This window comes from Castor canadensis, chromosome 12 (genome assembly GCF_047511655.1).
Source record: "Castor canadensis chromosome 12, mCasCan1.hap1v2, whole genome shotgun sequence".
NCBI lineage: Eukaryota > Metazoa > Chordata > Mammalia > Rodentia > Castoridae > Castor > Castor canadensis.
In genome coordinates this window covers 8,080,660-8,107,247 of record NC_133397.1, presented here as the reverse complement: position 1 = coordinate 8,107,247, position 26,588 = coordinate 8,080,660, and the positions used below count along the sequence as shown (strand labels likewise).

General features: G+C 48.6%; 1 protein-coding gene, 1 long non-coding RNA gene and 1 pseudogene across 2 annotated transcripts in view; 1 reads left to right on the top strand and 2 right to left on the bottom strand.

The window, feature by feature from the left end:
• Window positions 1–12,103: 12,103 nt before the first annotated feature.
• On the bottom strand, window positions 12,104–13,369 carry LOC109695931 (1-acyl-sn-glycerol-3-phosphate acyltransferase alpha pseudogene; annotated as a pseudogene).
• A 4,297-nt stretch (window positions 13,370–17,666) lies between these two features.
• Rrm2 (ribonucleotide reductase regulatory subunit M2) lies at window positions 17,667–23,964 on the bottom strand. The gene is made up of 10 exons (XM_074049157.1): window positions 23,782–23,964; window positions 23,588–23,662; window positions 23,106–23,249; window positions 22,773–22,889; window positions 21,916–22,049; window positions 21,728–21,822; window positions 21,475–21,608; window positions 19,885–19,989; window positions 19,692–19,805; window positions 17,667–19,545 (listed from the first exon to the last, which is right to left on the bottom strand). The coding sequence occupies exons 1-10, from the start codon at window positions 23,878–23,880 to the stop codon at window positions 19,393–19,395; spliced, it is 1,170 nt and encodes a 389-aa protein (XP_073905258.1). The 5' UTR covers window positions 23,881–23,964; the 3' UTR covers window positions 17,667–19,392.
• A 197-nt stretch (window positions 23,965–24,161) lies between these two features.
• LOC141414757 (uncharacterized) overlaps window positions 24,162–26,588 on the top strand; it is a 28,208-nt gene continuing 25,781 nt past the window's right edge. Inside the window, exon 1 of the long non-coding RNA XR_012439594.1 lies at window positions 24,162–26,028. This is a non-coding gene — a long non-coding RNA (uncharacterized lncRNA). The remainder of the gene's footprint in view (window positions 26,029–26,588) is intronic.

Here is a 26,588-nt window from a genome sequence, read left to right as displayed (position 1 = left end):
CAAATGTGGTTTCAAGGTAGAATATAGGACCAGTTATGCCCTATGTCACTCCTAGACTTCAGCTATTGTTCGGCTTAGCTCTTTTTGCTAAGTCCCGCCTGTCAGGGTGCTTTGCTTTCCGTTCAATAGACTCTGTGCTTGCTTTACTCTTGACTCCTGGTCCCACATCTTCAATCATTGACGACACCAGGACACGAACCTGGTGTTAACAATCCAGTACCAAGAACTGCCCCTGGAGTCTTTCACTGTGAATTAAACAAATAAAAAAGAAAGCTATCATCCTAGAGAGCAAGCACGTGGAGATGTTGGAGCTCAGGGCAAGAGGATGCAGTCAGTAAGACCTGGGCTGACAGAACTGAGGAAGGGAGGAAATAAATCTCTAAGTAGTGACACCCTGGAAGAGCACTAAGGGCTGGGCACCGGCAATCACGCCTGTAAGCCTAGCTAGATGGGAGGCTGAGACTGAGAATTGAGGTTGGAGGCCAGCCCAGGTAAATAGTTCTCCAGATTTCATCTCTAAAATACCCAGAGCAAAATGGACTGGAGGTGTGGCTCAAGTGGTAGAGTGCTTGCTTTGCAAGCATGAAGTCCTGAGTTCAAACCCCAGTCCCAAACAAACCAAAACAAAAAACCACTAAGAACAAGAATGAAAAGGAGTGAGCAAAAGGAGCACAGGGGTTACTAAGAAGACAGGTTTGGAAGACCTTCAGAGGATCCAACACACATCCCAGAACAGAAAATAATGGAACATAAATACAGAGAGCAGGGCACCAGTGGCTCACACCTGTAATCCTAGCTACTCTGGAGGCAGAGATCAGGAGGATCATGGTTTGAAGACAGCCTGGGAAAATAGTTCACGAGACCCTATCTCAAAAATACCCAATAAAAGAAGGGCTAGCACAGTGGCTCAAGTGTTAGAGCACTTGCCTAGCAAATGCAAGGTCCTGAGTTCAAACCTCAGTACGTAAAATAAGTAAATACTTAAAGATATAATTTAAGCTTATTCAAATACATTGTGCAGATATATGGAATTATCACAGTGAAACTCTACCATATTATTAATTACGCTCATTCAAAAATATAATTAAACTGTTTCAAGAAAGATATAATTCAAAAAAATTTTCCTAAAATACAAGATTTGAATCTACAGACTGAAAGGGCACACAGGCTTCAGGGAAAATGAGAAAAATATGTCAAACCAAAATAATGTCTATGAAATCATAAAAGAAAGTAAGAAAGGGTAGGAGGGAGAGAGGGAGGGAGGCAGAGGAACCTAAAGAGAAAATAATTTGGGCAGCCAGGCAGAAAATATTCTGTCATCTTACAAGGATAAAAAATATGAGCTAGCCTCAGGCTTTTTCCACAGTGGTCGTGAGCTCTAGAGACAGGAATCCTGCCTGCAGAGTCCACTGAGAAGGAAAGAGTGACCCAGGAATATCACACCAGGACAGCTGTTGAGCAAATGCAAAGATTTGGGGGTGTTGTGAAATGCTATTGGTGTGTAGACCAGCCTGGCTTGGAACTCACAACCTTTCATCAGCCTCCCAAGTTCTGGCATTACAGGCATGAACCACCACACCCAAGCACTCAGGAAATAATTTTCCATTGAGCTCCCTTTAATGACACTCTTAGAGAAGGCACTTCATCAAATCAAGGATCGATAAGAAAGGATCAATAAGAAAACTTTGGCAAAAGGACAGACAGTGAATATTGAGGCTACCTACAGAGCCAATGTGACGATTAAAATCTTATATAGAGTCAGGCACCAGGCACCAGTGGCTTACACCTATAATCCTAGCTACTTGGGAGGATTGTGGTTTGAGGCCAGCCCAGGCAAATAGTTATGAGAGCCCCCATCTCCAAAATAACCAGAGCAAAATGGACCAGAGGTTCAAGTGGTAGAGCGCCTGCTTTATAAGCACGAAGCCCTGAGTTCAAACCCCAGTCCCACCAGAAAAGAAAAAAGAAACAAAACCAGCCAGAACAAAGAAATTTAGAAACTTTGAAAACTAAAAGATGGGCAAAGATAAGTTGGACAAATTTAAACACTGAAAAAGCAGGAGTTTTGATGCTAATGACAGACAAAAATGAGCAGGAAATAAAAGCATTAAACAAGACAAAGAAATTTTATAATGATGACAAGTACACTAGCTAAGGCTGGAAATGGTTCCACTGGTAGAGTGCCTGCCTAGCAAGCACAGGGTCCTGAGTTCAAAACCCCAGTACAATTGTAATGGCATGAGAAGAGTTTCATAGCTGTGATCCAAATAACATAGTATCAACATCCACAAGCCCAAGACAAAGTATATAAAAAGAATCAACTGGGTGTGGTGGTGCACACCTATAATCCCAGCACTCAGGAGGCTGGGAGGCTGAGGCAGGAGGATCAGAGTTTGAGGCCAGCCTGGGCTCTCTCTCTATATATACATATATATATCAAGACCCTGTTGAGAGAGAGAGAGAGAGAGAGAGAGAGAGAAGCACTTAGTAATGAAAGTATTAGTAATCATCTATAAACCAATGACAGATCACATAATTGAAATGAAATTAAGGACACAGAGGGCTGAAAAGAGAATGCATTGTTTTCAAGTGCCAGTGAAATAATTGCACACACACGCTGTCAAAGAAGGCCACAGCTCGCAATAAACTCCCCAAAGTAGAATAACGTAAACACTCATTCTCTACACTTGCACAACAGTGCAATAAAGTTTAAAATTTATGACTAACCTGAAAAAAAAAAAGAGCTACCACCTTGGGCAAGAACAATTCTGTTAATTCATGAGTCAAAGAGGAAGTCAGAACCCAATGTGCAGAACGCACAGAAGTCAGTGAAAACCATGAACACACTGCAGAGCAGCTGGGTGGGCCTCAGCCAAAAAGCTCTCAGAGGAAAACTCCTGGTCTTAATAACTTACGTTCAAACAAGCAAGGCACTCATGCACCAGAGAAGTTAGAAAAAGGACAAAGCAAACCTTTAAAAACACAGACAGAAGCCAGGCGCAGTGGCTCACATCTGTAATTCCAGCTACTCAGGAGGTAGATTAGGAGGATTGAGGTTCGAGGCCAGTCCAGATTAAATGTTTGAGACCCTATTTCAACCAATAAAGCTGGGTGTAGTGGGGGACACCTGTCATCCACTTATGTAGGAAGCATACACAGGAGGACCGCAGCTAAACCAAACAGGGCTGGGGCATGGCTCAAGCAAAAGAGCACTTGCCTAGCAAGGCTCTGAGTTCAAATCTCTGTACTGCTCTCCTCCCAAAAAAGTAGATGGAAAGAAACAGTACACACAAAAAAGTAAAAATTTCTGGATTACAAAATCGATAGCCAGTGCCAGACGAGTTGGTAACCGTCTGTAATTCCAGCACTCAGGAGGCGGAGGTGGGAGATCCTAAGTTAATGTCCAGCAATTTCCTCAGTGTACCCCAGTATTATGCATCCTACACCCATGATAAAAATGAGGCAAAGCCAGGGGGTTGCTAACTCAGCAGTGACCCCACCTCTTCCCTACCCTTCTCTGGGATCCCCATGCATCCTCTCAAGGCCTGCTCTGCCCCCACCCCACCCTGGCTCTCTTGCCCTCCTCCAAACATGGCCCACCTGGGGCAGAGGCAAATGAAGGAGCACCTAGCTGGGGCAGGGGAGAGAGGGAGGAGAACCCAGCTGGGGCAGGGAGGAAGGAGGTGCACTGAGGGCTGCAGAGCTTGGGGTAACAGGGTCCACAGAGAAGAGCGCTTCTCCCATGATGACTGACTGAACAGACGGAAGTGGAGGTTGGGAATGGAGGGCAGACACAGGCCCACTTACCCCGTCTGTCCCCCGAGGGCAAGGTTCTTAAGCCTAGTTACTTGTCAGAACCACCTAGAAGCTTTGGACCTCCTGTCCCAAGCCCCTTCCCCGAGCATTCTGAGGGAATCAGCTCTTGTCTCTCTACTTGTCATCTAGTTTTGAAAATCCAAGAGCACAGGAACAGAGGCAGCCTCGGTAAGAGAAAGAAGTCTCTGTGGCCCATCTCTGTCTCTCACCAGCTGTGTGGCCTCAGGCCAACGCCTCCACCTCCCTGAGCCTGGGGGTCCTCACGTAGGCCTGACAGAGGCAGCTGAGGATCCAGATCATAAACGTCCCTGGGAGGCGTGGTGGAGGCTGACGTGCTCTCTGGCTGTCTCCCATTCACTGCAGGCCTATGAAGAGGCCACATCTGGGGGAGGCCAGATGTAAGAGGGGAGGGGAGAGGCTGGCCCCGAAGATGGTTGCCTTGAGTCTATTGCTTCTGTAAGATGCCGCCTGTTCTAATTCTGACTGCCTGGCTCCTGGCTCAATGGGCTTTATCCCAGAGATGTAATTTCTATTTTGATTCCGTGCGACATTTAATGAAATGGCTTTCAGACACCACGCAATGTGTCTGAGTTATGAAACCACAGTTCTGAAACCTCCATGCGCCACACAACGGCAGGCAGGGCCCCTGTCATTGCCGAGGTTGCTGCCCTTCATCCCTTGCTGGAGATATGCTGCTCTCACAGGCCACAGATGCCACGCTCAGCCCTGGGGGCAACACCACCCAGAACCTTCGTTCTGAGGCCTCTGTGTCCCCGCCCAGGCACGGCTCCAGCCCTTGTCACTTCCTGACTGGACTCCTGACAGCAGTGTCTACAAGGGTTCCTGCCCTGTCCCCTCGCTCCAATCCAGGACCTTGCAAACTGCAGATCAAAACCATTCGGTGAGACAGGAAATCAACGCAGAGAGCTGGAAGCAGCATTTTTTTTTTTTTAAGAAGACAGAAAAGAAACAGAAAAGAGCACAGGGGCACACCCTGTGTATGGTGAGGTGCCATGTGGCTGCTTGAGACCTGAGACCTTTTTGGAATGCAAATCTGATCATGTGACTCCCGATCAAACTCAGGGCTTCAAGATAGAGCCCAGGCCTCACAGCATGGCACTGGAGCCCTCAAGACCTGCCCCTGTCCACACAGTACGTGTGACCTATCTCCGATTCCACCATCAGGTGGCTTCTGACACACCTGCTGGGAATGCAGGTGCTGCCTTCCTCCTCCCTCCCACAGCCTCACTCTCACATAGGCTCCTGCCCTACCGATGGAAAGAACACTTCCTCTTGGATGCCCTCCCTGATTGTCGCAGCCCTGGTGACTCTGCCCCGTGCTTACACTATAATTCATTCAAGTTGCCATCACCCCTGCCAGCCTGTGCATCACTATTTGTTTGCATGCCTCCCCAGTCTACCCAGAGCAAGTGTAGCCTCCCCAAGGTGACACCTTCCCCACTAACGACCCCCCACACACACCTCCTTATCCTCCTGGAGGAAACTGAACTCCTGGATTCTACAGAAGCAAAGCTATAAATACTTCTGGAAGCTTTCCGTTCTAAAGGAAGTAGAAGCCCTACAACTTCTCAACTATTAAAAAAAGGAATTTCACCTAGATACCAGAACAGTCTGTTGGGGCTCCAAGGGCCAGAATAGTTAGTTACCTTAGCTCACTCATGTGTTTGGGCCAGAAAGCTGCCGGGCTCAAAAGCTGAGCACTGTGGGAAGGCAGGCAGCTGTCTGCAGCTGGAACTGCTTGTTGCCTGAGGCCCCAGGAATCTCAGGAATCACAAATGGTGCTCTGCCAACCATTCCATAAAGCATCATGGGATCATCTGCATAAACATAGGTTCCAAGGAAAATTGAAAGGAAATAAACTGTGCATTAAAAGCAGCCCTGAGGCCCTAGGAGGAGATGCCAGGGGCTGCTGGCTCCCACCTGGAGTCCTCAGGACAGAGCACAGGCCCGGCTCAGAGCTGGGGGACACTCGTAGAAGCAAGAGTGAGTGTCTATGAGGACTCAGCCTTGAGGTAAGTTTCCCAGCCACATGATCTGAAGCTCTGGCTTCCAGCCACCTCTGTGGGTTGTGGGGTTGTCCCAGCAGACCTGTGACCACCAAGGATGGCAAGATAGGTGTGGGTACACTCAGCATCCACAGCCACTCTGCACCCCACACACGTACTCTGGAACCCGGGAGCTGCACAGTCACAGCCTCAGTTGACGCCCATGTCATGATCCTCATGTTGCTGGGTCAGACGTAGTGACTTTCCCAGGCTGTCACTCACTTGTTCATTCATTCAATAAACATTTATCCCCCATCCCAGGAACAGAATCAACAGGAAAAGGAGCAGACACAGCTGTTTCTGCATGATAAACTTGCACTGGAGGCACTGGGGCACAGAGGGAGCCTAACCCAGCTCTGCTGGGTCTGGGAGGGTAAAGTGGCTTCTAAGTTGGAGACAAAGTCAGGAGCAGGCTGGAGGTGTGGCTCAAGCGATACATCGCCTGCCTCAGAAGCAAGAAGCTCAGTACCATTTAATCCCAGTACCATTTAAAAAATAATAATTAAGATAAAAACAGAAGCAATTAGACAGGGGCAAGGCCCAGGCAAAGAGAACAGTCTGGGCCAAGGTGGGAGAGGCAGTGTGAGAAGAGCTCAAGTTCAGCAGCAAGGGCAAGAAGAAGCCCCCTGAGGCCAGGGGTGCTCAGGCAGGGCCTGGAGATACAGGATGAGACTGTGCGGGGGTAAAGGGGGTCATGTGACAGCATGGCAGATTCTGATCTGCTGCCCTAGAGATCATTCTGGAGGCCATGTGTGCACTGGTCATGGGTGGGGCCATAACCCAGGGTGACATGGCTGTGGAGTCACTAAGGGATACAGCTGCAGGGGCTGGTTAGGGATGGGGGTTAGGAGTTCCCCCTACTGGCCACAGGTGGAATTGCATTTGCCAGCAAGGCCTGGATTTCTGCTGCAGCCTCTAGAACTTAGGGTGCAGTTCACTGAGCTGACTGGCCTGCTGGGGAAACCTGAGCAGACTTGGGGTGCAGTTTGGGGTCATGCCTGTTGGATACCCAAGTGGAGAGGTGTGGCTGGATGCTTGGTGGAGAACTGAAAACCTGCCCTGAGGACAGTGGAGGTCCCAAAGGCAGGTGTACGTAGGGAGGCTAGAGGGAAACCCCATGGAAGCAGAGAGAGGGGAGGGGATGGCAAAGGACAAAGGAGACAGAAGGTGCCACCGATACAATAGGAGGCAGGTATGGCACCCTCAAGCCAAGGTGAAGTCATGAGGACTGAGTCTGGCTATTGGCCACTGGCCTCAGGGGCAAGATAATGTCACAGTACAGAGAGCAGAGTTCAGCCACCTCCCTTCACTGACTGTGTGACCTTGGGCAAGTCACTTGACCTGTCTGTGCTTCTGTTCCCTCACCTGGAAGGGGGCATTATGAAGAGTAAATGAGTAAGAAATGACACGCACATAGAACGGGCCTTGGCAACTGTAAACACTATATTCCTGGTGTCCCAGGGACACAATGTCAAGGGCAAGGTTGAGGAGGAGGCCAGACAGCCAGACCCCAGGAGAGGGGCTGAGTCTGGGACCAGGTGGGGGCAGAAGTGCCCCACACTCACCTCTGCCCGCCAGGGGCCTTCCAGGGAGGGCCTAATTCAGAGATTGAGAGGGAAGGTGGAGGATAAGAAGATAACCCCTTGAAAGTTCTATGACTTATTTCCAATTCCCCAGAGCCCCTTCCCCTACTCCCCCGACCCCTGCCAGTTCAGCTCCTTGGAAATTCCCTGCAACAGAGAAAAATAGAAACCTGGGACCCCACAGAAGGTCCAATGCGTCACTTTCCTGCCAGAGGGGACGGATCATCAAGGAAACGGGGAAAAAAGTGGACCCCAAGTCTTCTTATTTCCCTTCCCGCCCCCATCAAGGGGTTACTGGAGCCTTTAAGCTCCCACTGCCAGTCAGTCTGTTATCGGTTCACAGCTCTCTGAATCATTGGGCAAAGTCTCCTTCCAGGCAATGTCGCACAAATCTTTTTTTAATGCAAAATAGTATAATAGTCTAGGGAACAGAGCTTTGTGAATGCAAATGAAATTTCTCTCTTCCAAACTGACCTGCCACCTCTTTCCTGCCTGAACATTCTAAATAAAATAATCACTTCTACTTATTGAGTGTCTCAAAAACTGTGCCAGACCAACCTCATCAAGGTGGAAGTAGATCTGTGGCCACCGAGGGCTGGGGATGGAGGGAGACAGCGACAAACGCCTACAGACTCTTCTGGAGTGCGAAAAGTGTGCGGTTGTGGTAGGCAGTGGCTGAGCATATCTGCGAGTATACTGAAAACCATTGAACCCCCTGCTGTAAACGAGTGAACTGAATGATACGTGAATTTTATCTCCATAAGGACCTTTTATTTTTTATTATTTTTTAAATCCATAAGGTTCTTTTATTTATTTATTTTTTGTCAGTACTCAGGTTTGAACTGGCTTTACTCTTGCTAGGCAGGTACTCTACCACTTGAGCTGCTTTACCAGCCCTGTTTTATGTTGGGTATTTTCGAGATAGGGTCTCTCAAATTATTTGCCTCAGCTGACTTCAAACCACGATCCTCCTGATCTCTGCCTCCTGAGTAGCTAGGATTATAGGCATGAGCCACCGGTGCCCAGCTCCACAAAGTTCTTTAAAAAATCCACAAGGGGGGTGGGGGCAGGGAGGAGAAACGACCCAAGCATTGTATGCACATATGAATAATAAAACAATTAAAAAAAAAATCCACAAGGCCTGTTCGGTATGGATTCCTAGCCCTGACTCACAACGTGGAAACTGAGGCGGGAGAGGTGAAGAAACATCCCCAAAGCCAACCTCCTTACAAAGCAGAAGTCTAATTCCAAAAGACAGGCATATTTCAAAAGGTGGGTGATCGTTTGCAAATCCAGCCCGACAGTAGCTGCCCTGAACCACAGGGTCCATGAACTCCCAATGTGGAGGTGGAAACGCCCAGCAATGATTAGTCCAGGGGAGCACGCCAACTCAAACACCAGGCCCAGCCCTCCACAGCACATCCCTTCTGAGTGGTCCCAGGGCCCAAAGAGGAGTCTGGATCTCCTGGAGGTGGAGGAGGAAGACCAAGGGAGACAAAGGGCAGGCAAAACCCCACACAGAGACAGCCTTGCTCCAAGGCCTTCTAGACCCAGCCAGACCCCTCCAGTTTTCTACCTCCAAGGCCGTTTACCACCTCCCGCTCACCCATCATTACTAAGCCTAGGATTCCATCCTGTCCTCTCAGCTGTCCCACGTGGCAGCCAGCCTCCCTCCTAGTGTGGTGTCTGTTCTCTCCTGGGGGGATGGACAGATGGGCATAGATAGGAAAGGGACACTGGAACTCTGGTTCTGGTCGGCCTCTGGTTACTGTGGCGGCCTCAGCAAGGCATATGATCTGCCAGAACCCCAGCCAGGCCTGGTTGTCTGTCCTCCCCTCCTGTCTGCAGGATGAATGCAGTAGCCCCAGGCCCTGTGTCTCTCCCCGCACAACCCCAGCAAGCATAGCCTTAGCCTGGCTCGAACTGGCAGCAGTCGAGGCCTGGTTATCTCTGGAATCCCAGTGGACATGACTAGGGCCCTCGTGACAGAGGACAACAGGGCCAGGAGGTGGCTGCCTGTGGGGGACAGCAGCCTTCACAAGGCCACATCCACAAGCTGAAGCAGGTTCCACCTTTGCCAAAGCCAGAAAGGACAACTCCACACCTCCCATGGTCTCTACTAACTCACCTATTCAGAGAGGCTTCTGAGGTCATAGGTGGCCTCAGCCCAGTCCTTTAAACTCACAGGTCCTCCCACACCCGGGAAGGCTTGGCCAGACCCAGAACAGAACTTGACCCCTCCTCGGCAGTCCTGCTAGAGAACCAGCTTCCTGTCTTTTTATCTGGTGTCATCCAGGTCTCAAACACCTGCCGGTCCCCAGGTTTCAGTGTGGCCAAATTGCTCATTAGATTGAGAAGGACCATTGGATTATACCCTGCCCAGTCCAGGGTGCTGGCCCCAGAGCCATATCCTGGGGTCCTGTCTGAACATGAAAGATGGCACATCTGCTCATATCCAAAAGGAAGGAGAAGTGCAGCTACCAGGGACAGTCCCAAAAGGCATACCCAAGGCTTGCATGTTCACAGGAGTGATTCTTCTCAATTGGCAATGAAATCAAACCCAGGGGCTACCAAACAGAGAGGAAAGGACAGTGGTTAAATAAAAACAGTGACTCAAAAGGATACGGTTGGATCCAAGACAAGGCATTGTCCCCTGGGTCACTCTAGCCCAGGACTCCGATCAACCCCTGGGGAGGCAGGATGGTAAGGTAATTCCCAAACACAAGCAGACAGCACGCTGTTGGGCACGAGGTTACTAGTGGTCTGTTTTCCCAGGCTGAACCATTCTTTAGGACAATAACTTGTATTTCTACTGTCTACGCACCTCGAAGTGGTTTTTTCTGAGAACACCACTGTTTAGCATGGGTCATTGTCCCCCATCTTTTCCCATCACTTTACATTCTAAGTGTGTAAGTAGCTTATCTCTGGATTTCTTTTAATCGCACCTGAAGTTTGTCTTTTAATTGCTTAGTCCATTTGCATTTATCATGCCTACTGATTTTATTTTTACCATTTTCTGCTTCCCATTATCGTACCTTTTCTCCACTCCCCCCACCCCCACACTCACCTTTTTATTTTTTCAGTCCTGGCAATTAAACCCAAGACTCTCCCTAGGCAAGTGCTCTACTACTTCACCTATGCCCCAGTCCTTTCACTTCTGTTTTTGAGATAGAGTCTCACTAACTTTGCCAGGAGGGGCCTTGAACTCATGGTCTTCCTGCCTCCACCTTCTTAGAAGCTGGGATTACAGGCATGAACCACCACACCCAGCCCCACCTCTTCTTTTCTGCCCTCTTATTAAGCTAGCCACACTGTCTCACCCTCTTTTGTCCTGGAAGTTGTGCATTCTAGTGCTATTCTAATTGTTACCCTTAAATCTTTGTTTTTGTTTTTTGAGACAGGTCCTCCTAGGTAGCCCAGGATGGCCTTGAATCCTGAGATTATAGGCTGCACCACCACACCCTGCTTTAGTATTTTTTAACTCTACCCCCACTAATCTTACCTAGAACTGCCCACTATTCTAGTTCCACTTGGATTTATCAATTGCTTATTTAGATTCACTGGGTGAGAGTTTATTGAATTCTCTGCTCACCACTATCCTTTGTTTTGGCTCAATTCTTTTCTTCCTGAACTGTCTTTTTTTTTTTTACAGTATTGGGGCTTGAACTCTGGGCCTTCACCTTGAGCCAGCCCATCAGCCCTTTTCTATAAAGGGTTTTCCAAGACAGGGTCTCGCAAACTATTTGCCCAGGCTGGCTTCCAAACTCGATCCTCCTTTTTTTTTTTTTTTCTCTATTTCTCTTTATTCTCAGTCACTTGATGTTATCCAGATAATTAATAAAAACCAGCCACAAAAAACTGGGTCCCACCCTCTCCTTCTGCTCCCAGCCTACCTCCTGGGTTGGGGGAATAGATCTGGAGTGGGAGGCAGGGAACAGCCAATGCCACTGTGAAGAAACTGGTTTAGAGAGGGGGGAGGTCAAAAGAAAGAGAAATAAATTAAATGCCCTCCTCTCCCCGCCAGTTCCTTTCCCCAACTTCCCAGGGAGCAGTGATTGCAGTGCCTGTTGTCTGCCTCTCCCCCCATGTCTGGTACAGGGGGCTGGAGTGGGATCTGGTCAGGACCGCTAAAGAACTGTACCACAGGGACAGAAATGTGGAGACCAAACTGGCATCCAAGAATGTGCTCAACCCTAGGCATTTGGGCAAGGGCAGAGATGAGACCTCAGAGTTAGAAAAGTCTGCCCCCACTGAGGGGTCTCCAGGAGAGGGGTGAAGGTGCCAAAGGAAGTTCCCAGGATGAGCCTGGGAGGAGTGTTCCAGGTTTCAGCTTCCAGCCACAGAGTGAGGAGTCCTCATGGACGGATGAGCCCACTGAATCCATGGACTTGGGAGTGGGGAGTGAATTGTTCCACAGAACGGATGAGTCCACTGGTCAGTGTGGGATGGAGAGGGAGAGAAGACTGCAAAGGAAGAGTCCACTGGGGATGGGATGGAATGAATTCCACTCTGGTGTAGGATGAGCCACTCAAGGGGAGGAAACTGTCCCACAAACAAGATGGCAGGAAGTGGGGATCAGAGTAGAGACTGCACCCAGGCAGGACAGTCCATGGGTGGGGCCAGGAAAGGGACAGGGAGTGACACTGTATCCACATTTACTTCAGAAGTTGAAGATTCCAAAGAGGAGAATAAGTGGGAAGAAGGGCACTGAGGAAGAGGGCTTGGTCCTGCTTCAGGGCCACTAGGTTGGTAGGTATGGGGAGGACGATCAGGACTGATGGGAGGAGAGCTCAGAGCCTGGCCTCAACCACCCCCCCAGGCTTCTTCAGACAGTCACCACCACCCCGGCCGTCAGTGGAGATTTCCCGGAAAATGGTGAGCATGGAGTGCCGGACTCTGTCAGCCAGAGCTGGGATGTCATCTGGTGTCAGCCCTTCTGTGGGCACTGGGGGCAGCACCCGCACCTGACATCGTCCCGAAGTGAAGCGGTGCTCCTTCTTGCAGTAGAAGTCTTGATAGGAGGACATGACTATGGGGACAATGGGAACCTGGGCCTGTACTGCAAGATGGAAGGCGCCACATTTAAAGGGCAGCATAGAGCCATTGTGGTTTCTTGTTCCCTCAGGAAAAACCCAGACTCTCACGTCCTGAGTGAGCAGGGTCTGGGCGACCTCAGACATGACACTGATGGCATCCCCAGTGCGCTTCCGGTCGATGAAGATGACTCCTGCCAGCCAGCATGCCAGTCCAGCAGAGCCGGCCCACAGTAGCTCACGTTTGGCAATGGGCACACATCAGCCTGGCAATACCTCCATCATCCCAAGCAGGTTGAGGGCGCTCTGGTGGTTGGAGACTATGACGTAGGGCTGTGATGGAGGGAAGTGGTGAGCCCCTCGCACCTCCACTCGGATCCCGTACAGGTATTTGATGTGGAGCAGCATTAGACGCAAAATCTTCATGTTCTCAACGTTGCGTCCTCGTATGGCACACACAGGGATGGCGAGCACAGCCAAGAAGAGGATCCAACCATTGTAGAAGGCCATCTTGAAGAAGTACTTGGCACTGGGGCTGTAGAACCATAGGGTAGGCAGCAGGAAGAGCAGCAGTAGAAGCAACAACAGCAGCACCGTCCATGCCCCGGGCCACAGCTCCATTCTGGCCACCTCAGTGGGGTGGGGGGCCTGGGGGGCTGGCCCCCTCTCCAGCCAGGCTGCGGCAGCGGTGGTGGCGGCTGGCTGTGTCTCTCTCTGTTGGGGTGTCGGTGCCAAGGGGGCGACAGGATTTAGGGGTGTCCTAGCCCCTGCCGATGGAGGGGAGGTGGGAGCGCGAGGTTGGGCCCATAGCTGCAGGAATGGTGGGGGGTTATCCCCCCAGCACCCTCCCGCCCTCCCTTCCTGCTGTCTCTCAGGGCTGGGGCTGCTGCTGCCGCTATCTCCAAACTCGATCCTCCTGATCTCTGTCTCCTGAGTAGCCTCCTTCAGTGAGGGGATATGAATGGTAAAATCTTTGTCTGAAAATGTATTCCTAATACTAAAATAACAGTTTAGCTCAATAATTCTTTGGTTTCTGCTGTTGCTGTTGAAATTTTCTGCTTAAAGACCATTCCTTTGCAGAGAACATTCCTGTTACTTTCTTTAGGTTTTTGTTGTTGTTGTTTGCAGTACTGGGGTTTGAACTCAGGGTCTACATCTTGAGCCACCCCACCAGCCCTTGTTGTGTGTGTGTGATGGGTCTTTTTGAGATATGGTCTCACAAACTATTTTCCCAGGCTGGCTTTGAACCTCGATCCTCCTGACCTCTGCCTCCTGAGTACCTAGGATTACAGGAGTGAGCCACCAGCACCCGGCCTTCCTGTAACTGAAATGGCCATTGTGCAAATGTTGACCTGGGATCCTCTGGATTTCCTGGTTTTGAGGATGATGCAGTGCTGACAGCCCCTTCAAACTTTATCAGTCCCCTGCTCTCAAAACTCCCTTCAGAAACATGCACTCCCTCTCTTATGCCTTTCCTATTCCCCACCTCCTTGGGGTAATTCCTTCAGATACATCTCATCAGCTGTGTCTCACCTGGTTTTTAGTAGTTTGTATTAAGAACCTTAATCCCAGTAGTTTTTTTGTTTGGCAGTACTGGGGTTTGAACTCAGGACCTCACACTTGCTAGACAGGTGCTCTACCACTTGAATCACTCTGTCAGCCCCGTTTTGTGGTGGGTATTTTCGAGAGAGGGTCTCCCGAACTATTTGTCCAGGGCTGGCTTTGAACCACAATCCTGACCTCTGTCTCACAAGTAGCTAGGATTACAGGCACTCTCTCTCGCACACATTTTTTGGTTTTTTTGTTTTTGTTTTGTTTTAATGTTATCTATCATGTCAACCCATCTGTGGAAATCACACATAGCCAGTCAGATTGGGATTATAAATGGCCAATTTCTAATTTATCTTGTAGGAGTCCCCAGACCACAAATCTGTGAGGCACAGGCCTGTTTTTGTTTTTCTAGTTTTTTTTTTTGCTGGTACTAGGGCTAGAACCCAAGGCCTCGAACATGCTAAGCAAGTGCTATATCACTTGAGCCATGCCCAGCCCATGTTTTAATTTTTTGAGTCTGGCAAGACTAAAACCCTTACCCTTTCCCCTGTGCCCATAGGATTACCATCTAGCTTCCCCTGGTGCAGGTGGATCCCCTATGCAAACCTAAGTGGTGTCAGTCCCTTGCTTTTGGAGATCTCCAAGGTTCTAATAAGAACTCCCAGGCTGCTACAAGCATGGGCTTCCATGGTTCCTTCCTTTGCCCCCAGCATACAGGAATTTTATTTTCTTGGGAAGCCATCACCCATTTAACTTTTTGTAGCTATTATCATTGGCAGGCATTTGAAGCAGGAGGGTTTTCCTATCACCTGTCTCTCTGGTCTTGGGAGCCAAGCCTTGGGTGAGTGTGGTTACTGAGTCTCCCATGTAGCCATGGGTCTAACCATCCTCATTATAGACACATCCTGACATGAAGTACCTCTTCAGGGGACAAGGGAAGAACCAGGAGTCAGTACTGGCGTGTTTTCTTTTTTCTCTGATGTCCAGGCAGACACTAAGAAGAGCAGCCCCTCTGTACTAGGGGTCGTCTTATCTGAACAGGCCAAACTGCACAATCTTTCTGCCTCAAAGCTGCTCACCACCCAAGGGCTGTGACGTCTTGCCAAGCAGTCAAACCACTATCAGGATCTCCAGATGAATGAGGTAGGCCACTGGTCTTCCACAACTCGCAAGAGAATTCTCCACAAGAGAATTCAAGCAAGACGTAAAGTGATACCAAGGTTCATCAAGAGAAGTAGGATTCCGCCCTTGAGAGAGCAAGCACAGATCATCTCAGCCCTTTTTTGTGATGGTTTTTTTTTTTCTGAGATGGTGGGGAGGGGTTTGTGAACTATTTGCCTGGCTGGCTTCAAACTGCATCCTCCTGATAATCTGTCTCCTGAGTAGCTAGGATTACAGGCGTGAGCCACTGGCACCTGGCTTGGTAAAAACTTTTAATCCTTCTTCACCTCTCCTGTGACTGACATCTCCCAGTTATACAAGAATTCTGTGCATGCAATGCAAAGAAAAATCCAAGGGGGAAGACAATCTGTAATAACAGTAAGATTCAAATGACCCACTTCAGATGGTCTGAGCGGGAGCGGGTTTGTCAGTCTTCACTTGCTTTTTATAACTGCACAGATGACATATTTAGCTTGTTTTAGCCCTCCAAATCAATCAGTATGTCACTAACACAGACCAAACACTCCCTTGCTCTTCCTGGCTCACTGCCTTTGTCTACCTGCTACCTAACAAAAGGACCAAGTCCTCAGGAAGGATCAGCAGCCACTGCAGTGCTGGGCAGACAGAGGAGAAAGATTTCCCCAGACCTGCTCTCAGCTGGCAGGCTCCACCGCTGCACCTGAGCGGGGACCTCATTGTTCCCTGTTTGCTTGTGCAAACTAGAAAACACATCCAGTGCCTCCCCTGGAAGAAGGGTTCAGGAACAAGTTCCCAGGGTCACTGGCTTTAATTTTTTTCTGAGTGTATCCCACTCAGATTCCAAACGCCTCAATCTCTGAGTAATCTGTGAAAACCCTGGCCTCTGGGGTTGCAGGAATGTTGGTTCAGTACATCTGGGGTGAAGCCTGTGGGCTTTCACTACCCAGGGAATTCTGACTCGCAGATCTACTCCAACAGCTGCAGGCCCTCAAGAGGCACCACTGTGCTCCAATGCACAGGGCAGAGACAGCTGGACAGCAAGAGAAACAAGACCAAAGTCCACCAATGGCCACACTGTCGTAGCAATGGATCCTTTAGAAGGATGGCTGACCTCCACTTCCCCAGTGGGTCTGTCACCAACCTGATTTTCCAAGTCAACGACATTCACTGAATGCCTTTGGAGTGCACAAAGCTCTTCAGGTTCCTGAGACACAGAACTTGCCTTCACCCAAGAAATCATTCACCCCAAAGTATTTCCACTCACACTGGTTTCCTTCCTCATTCCCCAGTCACTCATCCTCGAAGGAAGGCCTCGTGCTAAGGAAAACGAGATGATGGATAAAAACCTGTGCCCTTGCCAGGTGCTTGTGGCTCAAGCACCTGTAGAATCACACCTGTAATTCTATCTACTCTGGAGGCAGAGATCAGGAGGCTCGAGGTTCAAAGCCAGTCCGAGACCCTATCTCAAAAAAACCCATCACAAAAAAGGGCTGGTGGAGTGGCTCAAGAAGGCCCTGTCTTCAAGCCCCAGTACCGAAGGGAAAAAAACAAACAAACTGCCTTTAAACAACCTTCTCTTGCACAGAAGCATGGAATAGTGAGAATGCCAGAAGGCAGGAGTTACACCTCCCTCTCTGTGGAGAAAAGGACATCACCTTCTCCTACTCACTCCTGCCTGCTTCTCAACTCTCTGCTGCCTCTGCAGGTTTAGCTCCCAATACATCACCACCGGACACCAGGTTCATTTCCACTTGGGTGCAGTCCTCTCTAGGAGCTAAGGCAAGCTCCACAGAGAGACTTCTCCTGGGTCACAGTCCCTGCTAGGCACAGGTCTACCACTGTGCCTGACAAAGCAGCTGTTTGTTAAGTGAATGACCAGCTGAGGAGCAGAGTGGTGTAGCTCAGGAGGAATGAATAGGTGTACAGGTTCCCAAGTCTCCTATACACCTTGTATAGACATGAGGGGTTCTAGTGGAATGACTTAAGTGGTAGAGTACCTGCCTAGCAAGTGTGAGGCCCTGAGTGAAGAAAAATTAATTCATAAGGTTTTATGTTACTCTTTTTCTTCCTAAAAAAAAAAAAATTTTAGTCAAGTGCTGTGACTCATGCCTGCAATCCCAGCTATTTGGTAGGCAGACAGGAGGATCCTGGTTGGAGGCCAGCTGAGATTCGCTACCTTAAGGGAGTAAGTAGCTCAAGTGGTAGAACACTAGCTGAGTTCAAACCGCAGTACCACAAAAGAACCCAAAAGATCCTATCTCAAAGAACAAGCCAGGGCATGATGGGGCATCCTGAAGAAGCCAAAAGTAGGTCCCAGGTCCAGCCCCAGGCAAAATAAGCAAAACAGCTGCAGAATGGGATTGGGGGGTGCTCAAATTGTAGAGCCCTTGCAAGCTTGAGGCCATAAATTCAAACACCAGTACCACAAAAAAAAAAAAAAAAAGCAAACTTTTTTTAACCAATTAAGGAAGCCAACATAAGAACAGTTTCACTTTAATCATTTAACACTTGTACAGTATGCAAGAAGACTACAAAATGCTTTATACTAGAAACTTTTCACTTTCAACAGGTTAGGAAACAGAATCTGAGTTGGCATAAGTTATTTCTTACTTTACAGGACTCAATTCCAAAACCAGACCCCAACTCCCACCTATAACTGACAGAATAAGGGAAGGTGTTAATTTCAGTGTCACACTCAAGCATAAGGATCATATAACCTGGATTTATTAACTTTAAGTAACAATAATTTAAAGGCAGAAAAGGGTCCAATATTACAGGAATTGACACTATACAATAAATGATGAAAACTGACCAGTGGTCAAACAGCCAACATACATGCGATCAGTTAACAAATGGGCCTAAGGATCAATGCAAATCATGCAGCATCTCCCATGTGACATCCTGGTTTTCTCTTCCCAAACAAAAGCAGATTGATTCAAGCTGGCTCTATTAACTTTAGTTTGTGCTTCCATTTGAATGGAACACACATGAATAGCTCATACAGCTAGTTTTCTACTCATGTTTAAGAATCCAGAAGGTGACATTCGTATTTAGGCAAATATTGGAATCATAGGGAGCAATGTCTTTATCAGTTATGAGCTTCAAAATAATACTGGGTGAGTGATTTTTTTCAAAGTACAAATAGGTAAAGTCTAAAAGGACATATCTAGTAAAAACTATTTTCTAATTTAAGAAATGTGGCACAGATCAAGTCAACAGTACCTACTCACAAAATAACCAAAATAAAGACAACTTGCAGGAGAGCCCATTTCAGTCCTGGCTTGACCACTTCACAGAGGCAAGATGTTAGGTGGGCCGTTTTGTTCGATGATTTGAAAATTTGTAATACTACCTGAGATCCCACCTACAAAGCCCTGTCAAAGAACTTTTCATACAACTAGAAAGTGTGTACAATTTGAGAAACAAAATATTGCCCTTGACACAAATTAAGAACAGGCCAGTAGCATGCCTTAATTCCTAATGACTGAAAGTTAGAAGCACCTTGCCCTGAAAGGCATGGCATATACCTTGGCTGGGGCAGGAGATGCCATGACACTGTACCTGGGCTATAGATAAAACACATCCTGCCCTCTGTTGGCACCCACACACTATTATCGAGGTATCCACAGGGTGCACTTGAAAGCTGATTAGAGTATTTCAATTCATTAAAGAAAACAAAGCTGAGAAATTACATGCCTCGTTGCCTCAAGTTTAATTTCTTTTAGTCACTTGGCAAATTTTGAATTGGCGACCATTAGTGGTAAATAGAACACTTTGTATTTGGTATAAAAACCAAATAAATAAGGCTTTTCCCTCAACAGTACAATGTTTGTGTACAAAGTGCCAGTTTTATTTACAAACTAATCAAGTAAACTTTTAAAGTCTGCCTTGAAGCAGTGAGGCTGATATCTAGTGCTATGAAGTCACACAGCCAGCCAGCCAGCTTGCAAAAGCCAACAGGACAAGAGCCTCCATAAGAGTCCAGGTAGCCTGTTTTAAAAATCTTTTTCCTTTCTAGGTGACACCACTACCATTAGTAATGAACAGGATTAATTCTGAGGTAGCTACACAGTTTTATAGATGCTGTCGATGAACCTTATGACAGTTCATGGTGTAGCTGGTTGATTTGCTTTGGCTGATTTTTTTTGGTAAATGTTGAGGGGAAAAAAAAATCAGCAAAATAAGAGCACATGTTCAGTTCGTTTAGAAGTCAGCATCCAAGGTAAAAGAATTCTCTGTAGGACTCGACATCACTCCCATCCGCTGATACTCGCCTACTCTCTTCTCAAAGAAGTTAGTCTTCCCTTCCAGAGAAATGTTCTCCATGAAGTCAAATGGATTCTCTACTCTGAAAACCTGAAAAAAGTTCATCTTAATATATAAACACACACTATATGTCTATGAAATGTGAAGCCCTGAGTTCAAACCCCAGTACTGCCAAAAAAAAAAAAAAGACAAAAATACCAAACGCCAATTTCAAAAGACTATAAACAATGCCTTACCTTGCTAAAACCCAGCTCCAGCATAAGCCTGTCTGCCACAAACTCAATGTACTGCTTCATTAAAGTGCAATTCATGCCAATAAGCTTCACTGGCAAGGCCTCCGTGAGGAACTCCTAGAAACCAAAGCACAACTTGAGTATGATGCCACAAAGACCCCTTCCATCCAGCGAGTGATCTGCACACATCGCCCACCTGTTCAATCCTAACAGCATTGATAATTATTTCTTTTACTCTCTGCTCCGACGGTTTATGTAGCAGGTGTTTGAACATCAGGCAGGCAAAGTCACAGTGTAAGCCCTGGAAGAAAGTTCAAGAGTCACTATCAGCCAGACTTATATCATTAACCCGAAATAGGAAATTGCTTTTCTCCTCTGCATCCTGTGTAACTTGCCTGGCTGTAGGGAGCACTTAAGACTGTCAAAGGAAGGTGACCAATTGTTCGCCTACTCTACTGATGTCATTAAGTCTGACTTCACCCCACCCAAGGCCCTCGAAGCTGCCACCTACAGAATTAAGTCCCAGGTCTACTACTTGCTGCTCCTAAAAGGAGGCAGAAATTTTGCTCAAATATTCTTTTGACAGCCATCAGCACTAATTTTGTCACTACTCCCAGCAGAGAAGGCCAGTTAGCTTTTAGATGCTCAGGAATTAGTGGCCTTTCAGATGTGACTTAATCTAGAACATCTGGGTACCTTTACCTTCCTTTCCTCAGTTTAATCCAAATGCGTGTAAGGACATACATGGGACCCAAATAGACCTTTATCTTATTAGGATCTTACTAACTCTTAAAGTACAAAGAGTCACCAGGCAAAAACAGTAAAAACTTCCTTAAAAAAATCCTATCAAGGGCTGGGGCATGCCTCAAGCAGTAGAACTGCCTAGCAAGCATAAGGCAGAGTTCAAACCCTGCACCACAAAAAACAAAACAAAACTGTCAAGTACTTTTAGTTTTGTATATTTAAGCCCACAGAACAAAAGGTATGTACAAATTAATTATACCAAAATCCAGGGCTGGCAACATGGCTCAGGGGGTAGAATGTCTTCCTGGCATGAGGCCCTGAGTTCAGTACCACTCAAAAAAAAAAAAAAAAAAAAAATTCAAGTAAAATAATGTCAGAACATTAAAGTGTTTCATCTTTTGCTGAGTACGTACATGGTTGAAGTCACACACTAACTGTGGAAATAGAGCTGAGGTGTAGCTCAGTGGTGATGTTTGCCTAGCATGGGGTTCAATCCCCAGCTCTACCAAATAAAAATAGATATAATGCCATCTGACAGCTCAGGTCCCCTTCAGAAAACACAAAAGCATGCCTGTTTGTTTAAGAATAGGAATTACACGTTCCTATGAACTTCAGAAAAACAGAGCACTATGAGCTAAAATGAATGTTATTTCCAATTAAAAACAGTAACAGATGGGAACTAACCCTGTGATTTACAGCCTAAATTCCAGGAATTGACCTTAAATGCAGACATTCCTTTTAACAAAGTTGGTTTTTGAATGATTGTTGCAAGTTTCTATGAAATTCAACATAATACAGAATTAGGAACTAAAATGAATGTTTCTTCCAAGTAAAAAAGGTGCTACATGGGGATTAACCCTATGAAATGCAGATCAATGAGGGGTTGAACTTACTGCCGGACACTCAAACTTCTAAGTACTTTGGTTTTAGAATGGAAGTTACATGTTTCTCTGAAATTCAGCATAATACAGTACTATGGGTAAAAATGAGTATGTTTGCCAGTGTCTGGGCGAGGTCAGCCTGTTACTGACTTGAGACTCACCTCATCCCTGCTAATAAGCTCATTGGAAAACGTGAGCCCTGGCATCAGTCCTCGTTTCTTGAGCCAGAATATTGATGCAAAAGAACCAGAAAAGAAGATTCCTTCCACGGCGGCAAAGGCTACAACACGTTCTCCTAGTTAAGAGTTAACACCAAGACGTTTCTCGTGAGTGTCTGATGGTATAGTCACTGGATGGCCCAACAACCCACTCACATTACTTAAGAAAATGAAGCTTGGGTAAGGGTGTCCTTACCATAGGTGGCCTCTTTGTCCCCAATCCAACGCAAGGCCCAGTCTGCCTTCTTCTTCACACAAGGCATTGTTTCAATGGCATTGAAGAGAAATTCCCTACAGGGACAGACAGAGCATCAGCAATGACAGCACAGACCTCCAACCCCAATCTTGTAAACAAGAGCACTGAGATGAAGGCCAAATGCATACCTTTCTTTGGGATCTTTAATGTAAGTGTCAATAAGGAGACTGTACATTTCAGAATGTATGTTTTCCATGGCAATTTGGAAGCCATAGAAACAGCGGGCTTCTGTAATTTGCACTTCTTGGCTAAATCGCTCCACCTAGTGGTAATAAAACACACTTTCCTTAAGCTTGAAGAAAACCATCTGCAGTAAGTCAATGGATACTGGTAGCGCCACTCCTCTTTGTACTATTAAAAGATTTGCTTCTACATGTTTGATACAATTCTTTATGATTCTGTGATAAAGCTCAACACTGAAATATTCGATTGGGAAACAGATAATTCCTATTTGGTGGGGTTTGATTATTGACTCATTCCTTCCTAACTCATTTCAAAAAAGGATCCACTTACAGCTGGGCGTTGGTGGGTCACGCCTGTAATCCTAGCTACTCGGGAGGCAGACAGAGATCAGGAGGATCATGGTTCAAAACCAGCCAGGGTGAATAGTTTGTGAGATCGAATCTCAAAAAACTCTTAACAAAAATAGGGCTGGTGGAGTGGCTCAAGGTGAAGGACAAGTTCGAACCTCAGTACCACCAAAAAAAAAAAAAAGGATCCACTTACATACAAAGCCAAATTACTAAAACGGGAAAGCCAGAAAAAGGAAAGAGCAAATGTGGTAGCTACAAGGAATAAACTTATTACTGTCACTTAAGATTGGGAAAAAATATAAGGAAAAAAACAACTGTAATGCGTTGATGCAAAACAGGAAATGCCAGCTTTAAGAGCAGCTTTCAGGCATGAACATCCACTGTGTGGAAAAAACCCTCCTTGTTCTACCTTAAGTCTTCAAGTGAATTAAAGTCGTTTGGTGGCAACTCACCAAATTTTCATTCACTATGCCATCACTGGCTGCAAAGAAAGCCAAGACATGAGATATGAAGTATCTCTCCTCTGGCTTCAGCAGCTCCCAGTGCTGGATGTCCTTGGAAAGATCCACCTGAAGGAGAAAGTTGCCATGTCAGTATGAAGGGAAGAGACCCCAGAGAGCAGGAGCCCACCCAGAGCACTCCCATGTCCTTTTAAGTGGACCACACGGTCTGATCACTGGATTCCTCACATTCCCTGTGCCAATCAGAACATCCCCAGTGGACAGGCACCCGAGGGGGATGGAAATGCATTTCACCAAGGTCCCCCCAGCTCTAAGTGTGATCACCTCCTCAGCTGTCCAGAAGGAAGCCTCGGCCTTCTTGTACATCTGCCAGATATCGTGATACTCGATAGGAAAGATGACAAAGCGACGGGGGTTTTCTCTCAGCAGTGGTTCGTCCTCCACGCTGGGGGCAGGTGGGTCAGACTTCTGTGAGAGGAGCAAAGTAGCAAAAGTGGCACGTATTGAGCGAGCTGCACGAAACTGCCATCGTCCCCAGGCCTGACTCCTTTCAATCACCGGCAGCTTCACGGGGTGCAACGGCGGCGTTGCTGTCACCCTGCGTTCTTCAAGTGCCAGAGGAGGAACGCATCCCAGGTGTGAAGCGGGACACTCCAGGGAGGGGTCACTTTGGCGGGAAGGGAGCGGGGGATGGGGAGCAGGGCAGGACGCTGAGACAATGCGGCTTTGGCGCCAAGATCGGGCTTCCAGTGGTGCCCCCTGTCGGCAGCGCCTCGGACCCTTCTCGCCCCATGCGGACCACTCACCGGTTTGGCCGGCTCCGGGAAGATCCTCCTCGCGGTCTTGCTGGCCAGGACACGGGTCCCGCTGAGGGACGGAGGCTGCAGGGAGACACGCGTGAGCGGTGGCGGGAACCCTCCACCCTTCCTAGCCCGCAAGCCCACCGCCCGCCACCCCGCCCGGCTTGCACCAGCCCCGCCGGCCCCAGCCTGGCGCTCACCGTGTTCTCCTTGTCGGCCAGGCTGAGTCCCTTCAGTGGCGAGAGCTGCAGCTGCTGCTGGTCCACGATGGTGGCGAGCGGGACGCGGACGGAGAGCATGGTAGTGGCTGTGGCGGCGTCTAAGGAAACGAAGAAAAGCAGCAGCTGGAACCCGGTACACTGGCGGCGTCCCGGACCCGTGCCCTTTAAATCCCCCGCGGACTGCGCGCGCCGAAGGGGGCGTGGCCTCGCGCCCGGCGCCTCCCATTGGACGAGCCCTGTCACGCCCCCCTGCCACGCAGAGCGCGGGAGATTCAAGCTGCAAGCGCGGCGCGGGAGAGTTCGCCGCGCCCCGGGACCCTCCCGACTGGGGGCAGACTGGGGCCTCGCTCATCCTCTTCACAAACACCGCCTCCCGGGCGTCTCGGCGGCCCTGGCGCGCGCGGGCACTTGCTGTCCCGGAACCGTTTAGGATTGCGTGAGGCGCCGCGATTGGAGCCCGCTGGGGAGCGCGAGAAGATCCCCACCTTGCAGCCCCACCTCCCCAAAAATGTCTCTGAAAACGTCTCCGAACTCGACCCCGGGGCTGGGAAGAGGGGTTGCAGTTGAGGTTGGTGCAAATGTCTGAAAAACCGTCCTGGCTGCAGGGGATAGATGGCGAGACCACTTATTTCCTGTCCCGGGGGTGGGGGTGCAAGGGTCCCCAGGTCCGACAAATTTGGGGAGGGGGTGTCGGCGAGGACCATGCAGGCTTAACTGCTGAGCCCGCAGTTCCGGTTGCCGTGACTTGGACAAGTGGCCTGATTTCCTAAGGATTCGGCGTCCCCCTTGGTGAAAGGGGACATGGACACAGCGAGCGGGGTGTAACACGCGAGCGTCACCAGGGGTGCCGAGAGACGGCGATCAGCCCCCCGGCCCCCACGTCCCACTGGTTTCCAAAATTGCAAACTGAGCAGGAATTCCAGAAAGTTCAGAGAATGCGGGAGGAAGCAGGAATTCGTCCACGCCTCGCTGGCCATCCCAGAGCAGGAAAACAGGAATTTGAACGCTCCTATGATAGGTGCGGTGGAAATCGGGGCTCAGTTTTCATTGAGTTTTGTACCTGGCTTTCTGATTTGCCAGACGTTTGCCCTGCAAGGGGTAAAAGTCCAGAAATAAGGAAAGAGAAAGAAACGTTAAGCTCCGGGAAAGGAATGATTAACTTGGGAAAATCACCAACTGCCAGCACCCTTAGGGCTGCCACCAGGAGGGGACACCAGCTCTCCAAAGTCTCTCGTTGCTAGAATATCTCAAGAGGGCGGCGTGGGGAAGAAACCTCTCCAGCTAGGTCCACACCTGCCATTTCTTAAAGCACTGCAGACTTCCAAGTCCGTCCACCCTGGGGATCACAAAGCGAGGACTGAAGCTTTGGTCCAGTATCATTTATTTAAAGCAACGGACGGACATTGTCAGTGTCACACTTACTCCTGACCATCTCCTCCCAGGTGGATGCGCTTACTGGCAGCTGACACAGCCACTGTCCTCTAACAAGACGACCTAATGTTAGTCCACATTCCAGTTTCCCGAAATCGATCCCCAAGTGCTGCTTTAGGTGGCTCACTTAGGCACCGTGCGCTTTACTCAGCTCCTGGTACACAGTTATACCCACGACAGCTGCGACGTGGCCCGAATGAGGCCCTCGTTTCTAGTCTATTTCCTGGCGACTAAGAAACACCTATCCATGGAAAACTTGGACGCCATGTTCCCCTCCCCGCCCCCAACCTCGGAGTCCTATCTCGTGCCCCTTCGCCCTCTTAAGTCGGCTACTTTTCCTCCCACTGGGAAGCGTAGCTCTGCCGATGTTCAGCCTCAGGTGACCGGGGGGCCAGGCCACTGCAGGAGGGGACAAGACGCCCGCCCCAGGCTCAGGACCGACCGGCTTGGAGTTGCCAGGTTTCCTTTCCGCGCCCGTTTTTTGACATCTGCTCCATGATTGGTCCACGGGGGAGGAGGCTCCGCCCCCGACGCTCGCAACATTGCAAGCCCCGCCCACTCCCCAGCCCGCGTTGCGCGGCCAGGTCCCCATGGGGGACGCCAGCGCGCTGGCGTGAATGCGGCTTTTCCGGCTGCTGGTGGAGACACCCAGGCCCGGGCAAGTCCGGAGTTTTTCCTAAAACCACCAGACGCTGCGATGGGGGCTGTCCTAACAACAACAATGGCGGCAGCACTCTCAACCCCTGGGCAGCCGGATCAGGTGACCTGCACTTTTAATGCAGACAACAGTGAGAGGTGGGTATTTTTGAGGCCTCTTTTTGCAAGAATGCCCCCCCCACACACACACACCTTTTTATTAGGAATTCTGTCGACGTACAGAGAAATTGAGGAATTCCCCAGTGTTCACCCAGGATATAGGGTTCACCAGCTGTTCCATGAGTGAGTGGGGCTCATTCTTTCTTTAGGACATTGGAAAGTGACTTGAAGATATCATGATCTTCTACACGGAAGTGGTTCCACGGGTGGAGCCTGAAAATAAGGACATTCTCTAAAGCACCTCAGTTCTACACTTACTCCTAAGAAAACTAGTTATACTTCTCTAATATCACCTAGTTGTGAAAGAGATGCAAAAGTTGTCAAAGTCAAAATGGGGTTGGAACATGCCAACCCCAACAAAAAGTTAAGGAAAGGTTATGATCGCCTTATACTGCCACAAAATACTCTGCCAGAATCTCAAGCGTCCACAGAAGCCACCTCAGTCTTATACAAAAAGTACTTCTGGGGCTGGGTATGGTGGCACATATTTGTAATCCCAGCTATTTAGTAGGTGGAGAAGGGGGGCGGGGAATCTTGGT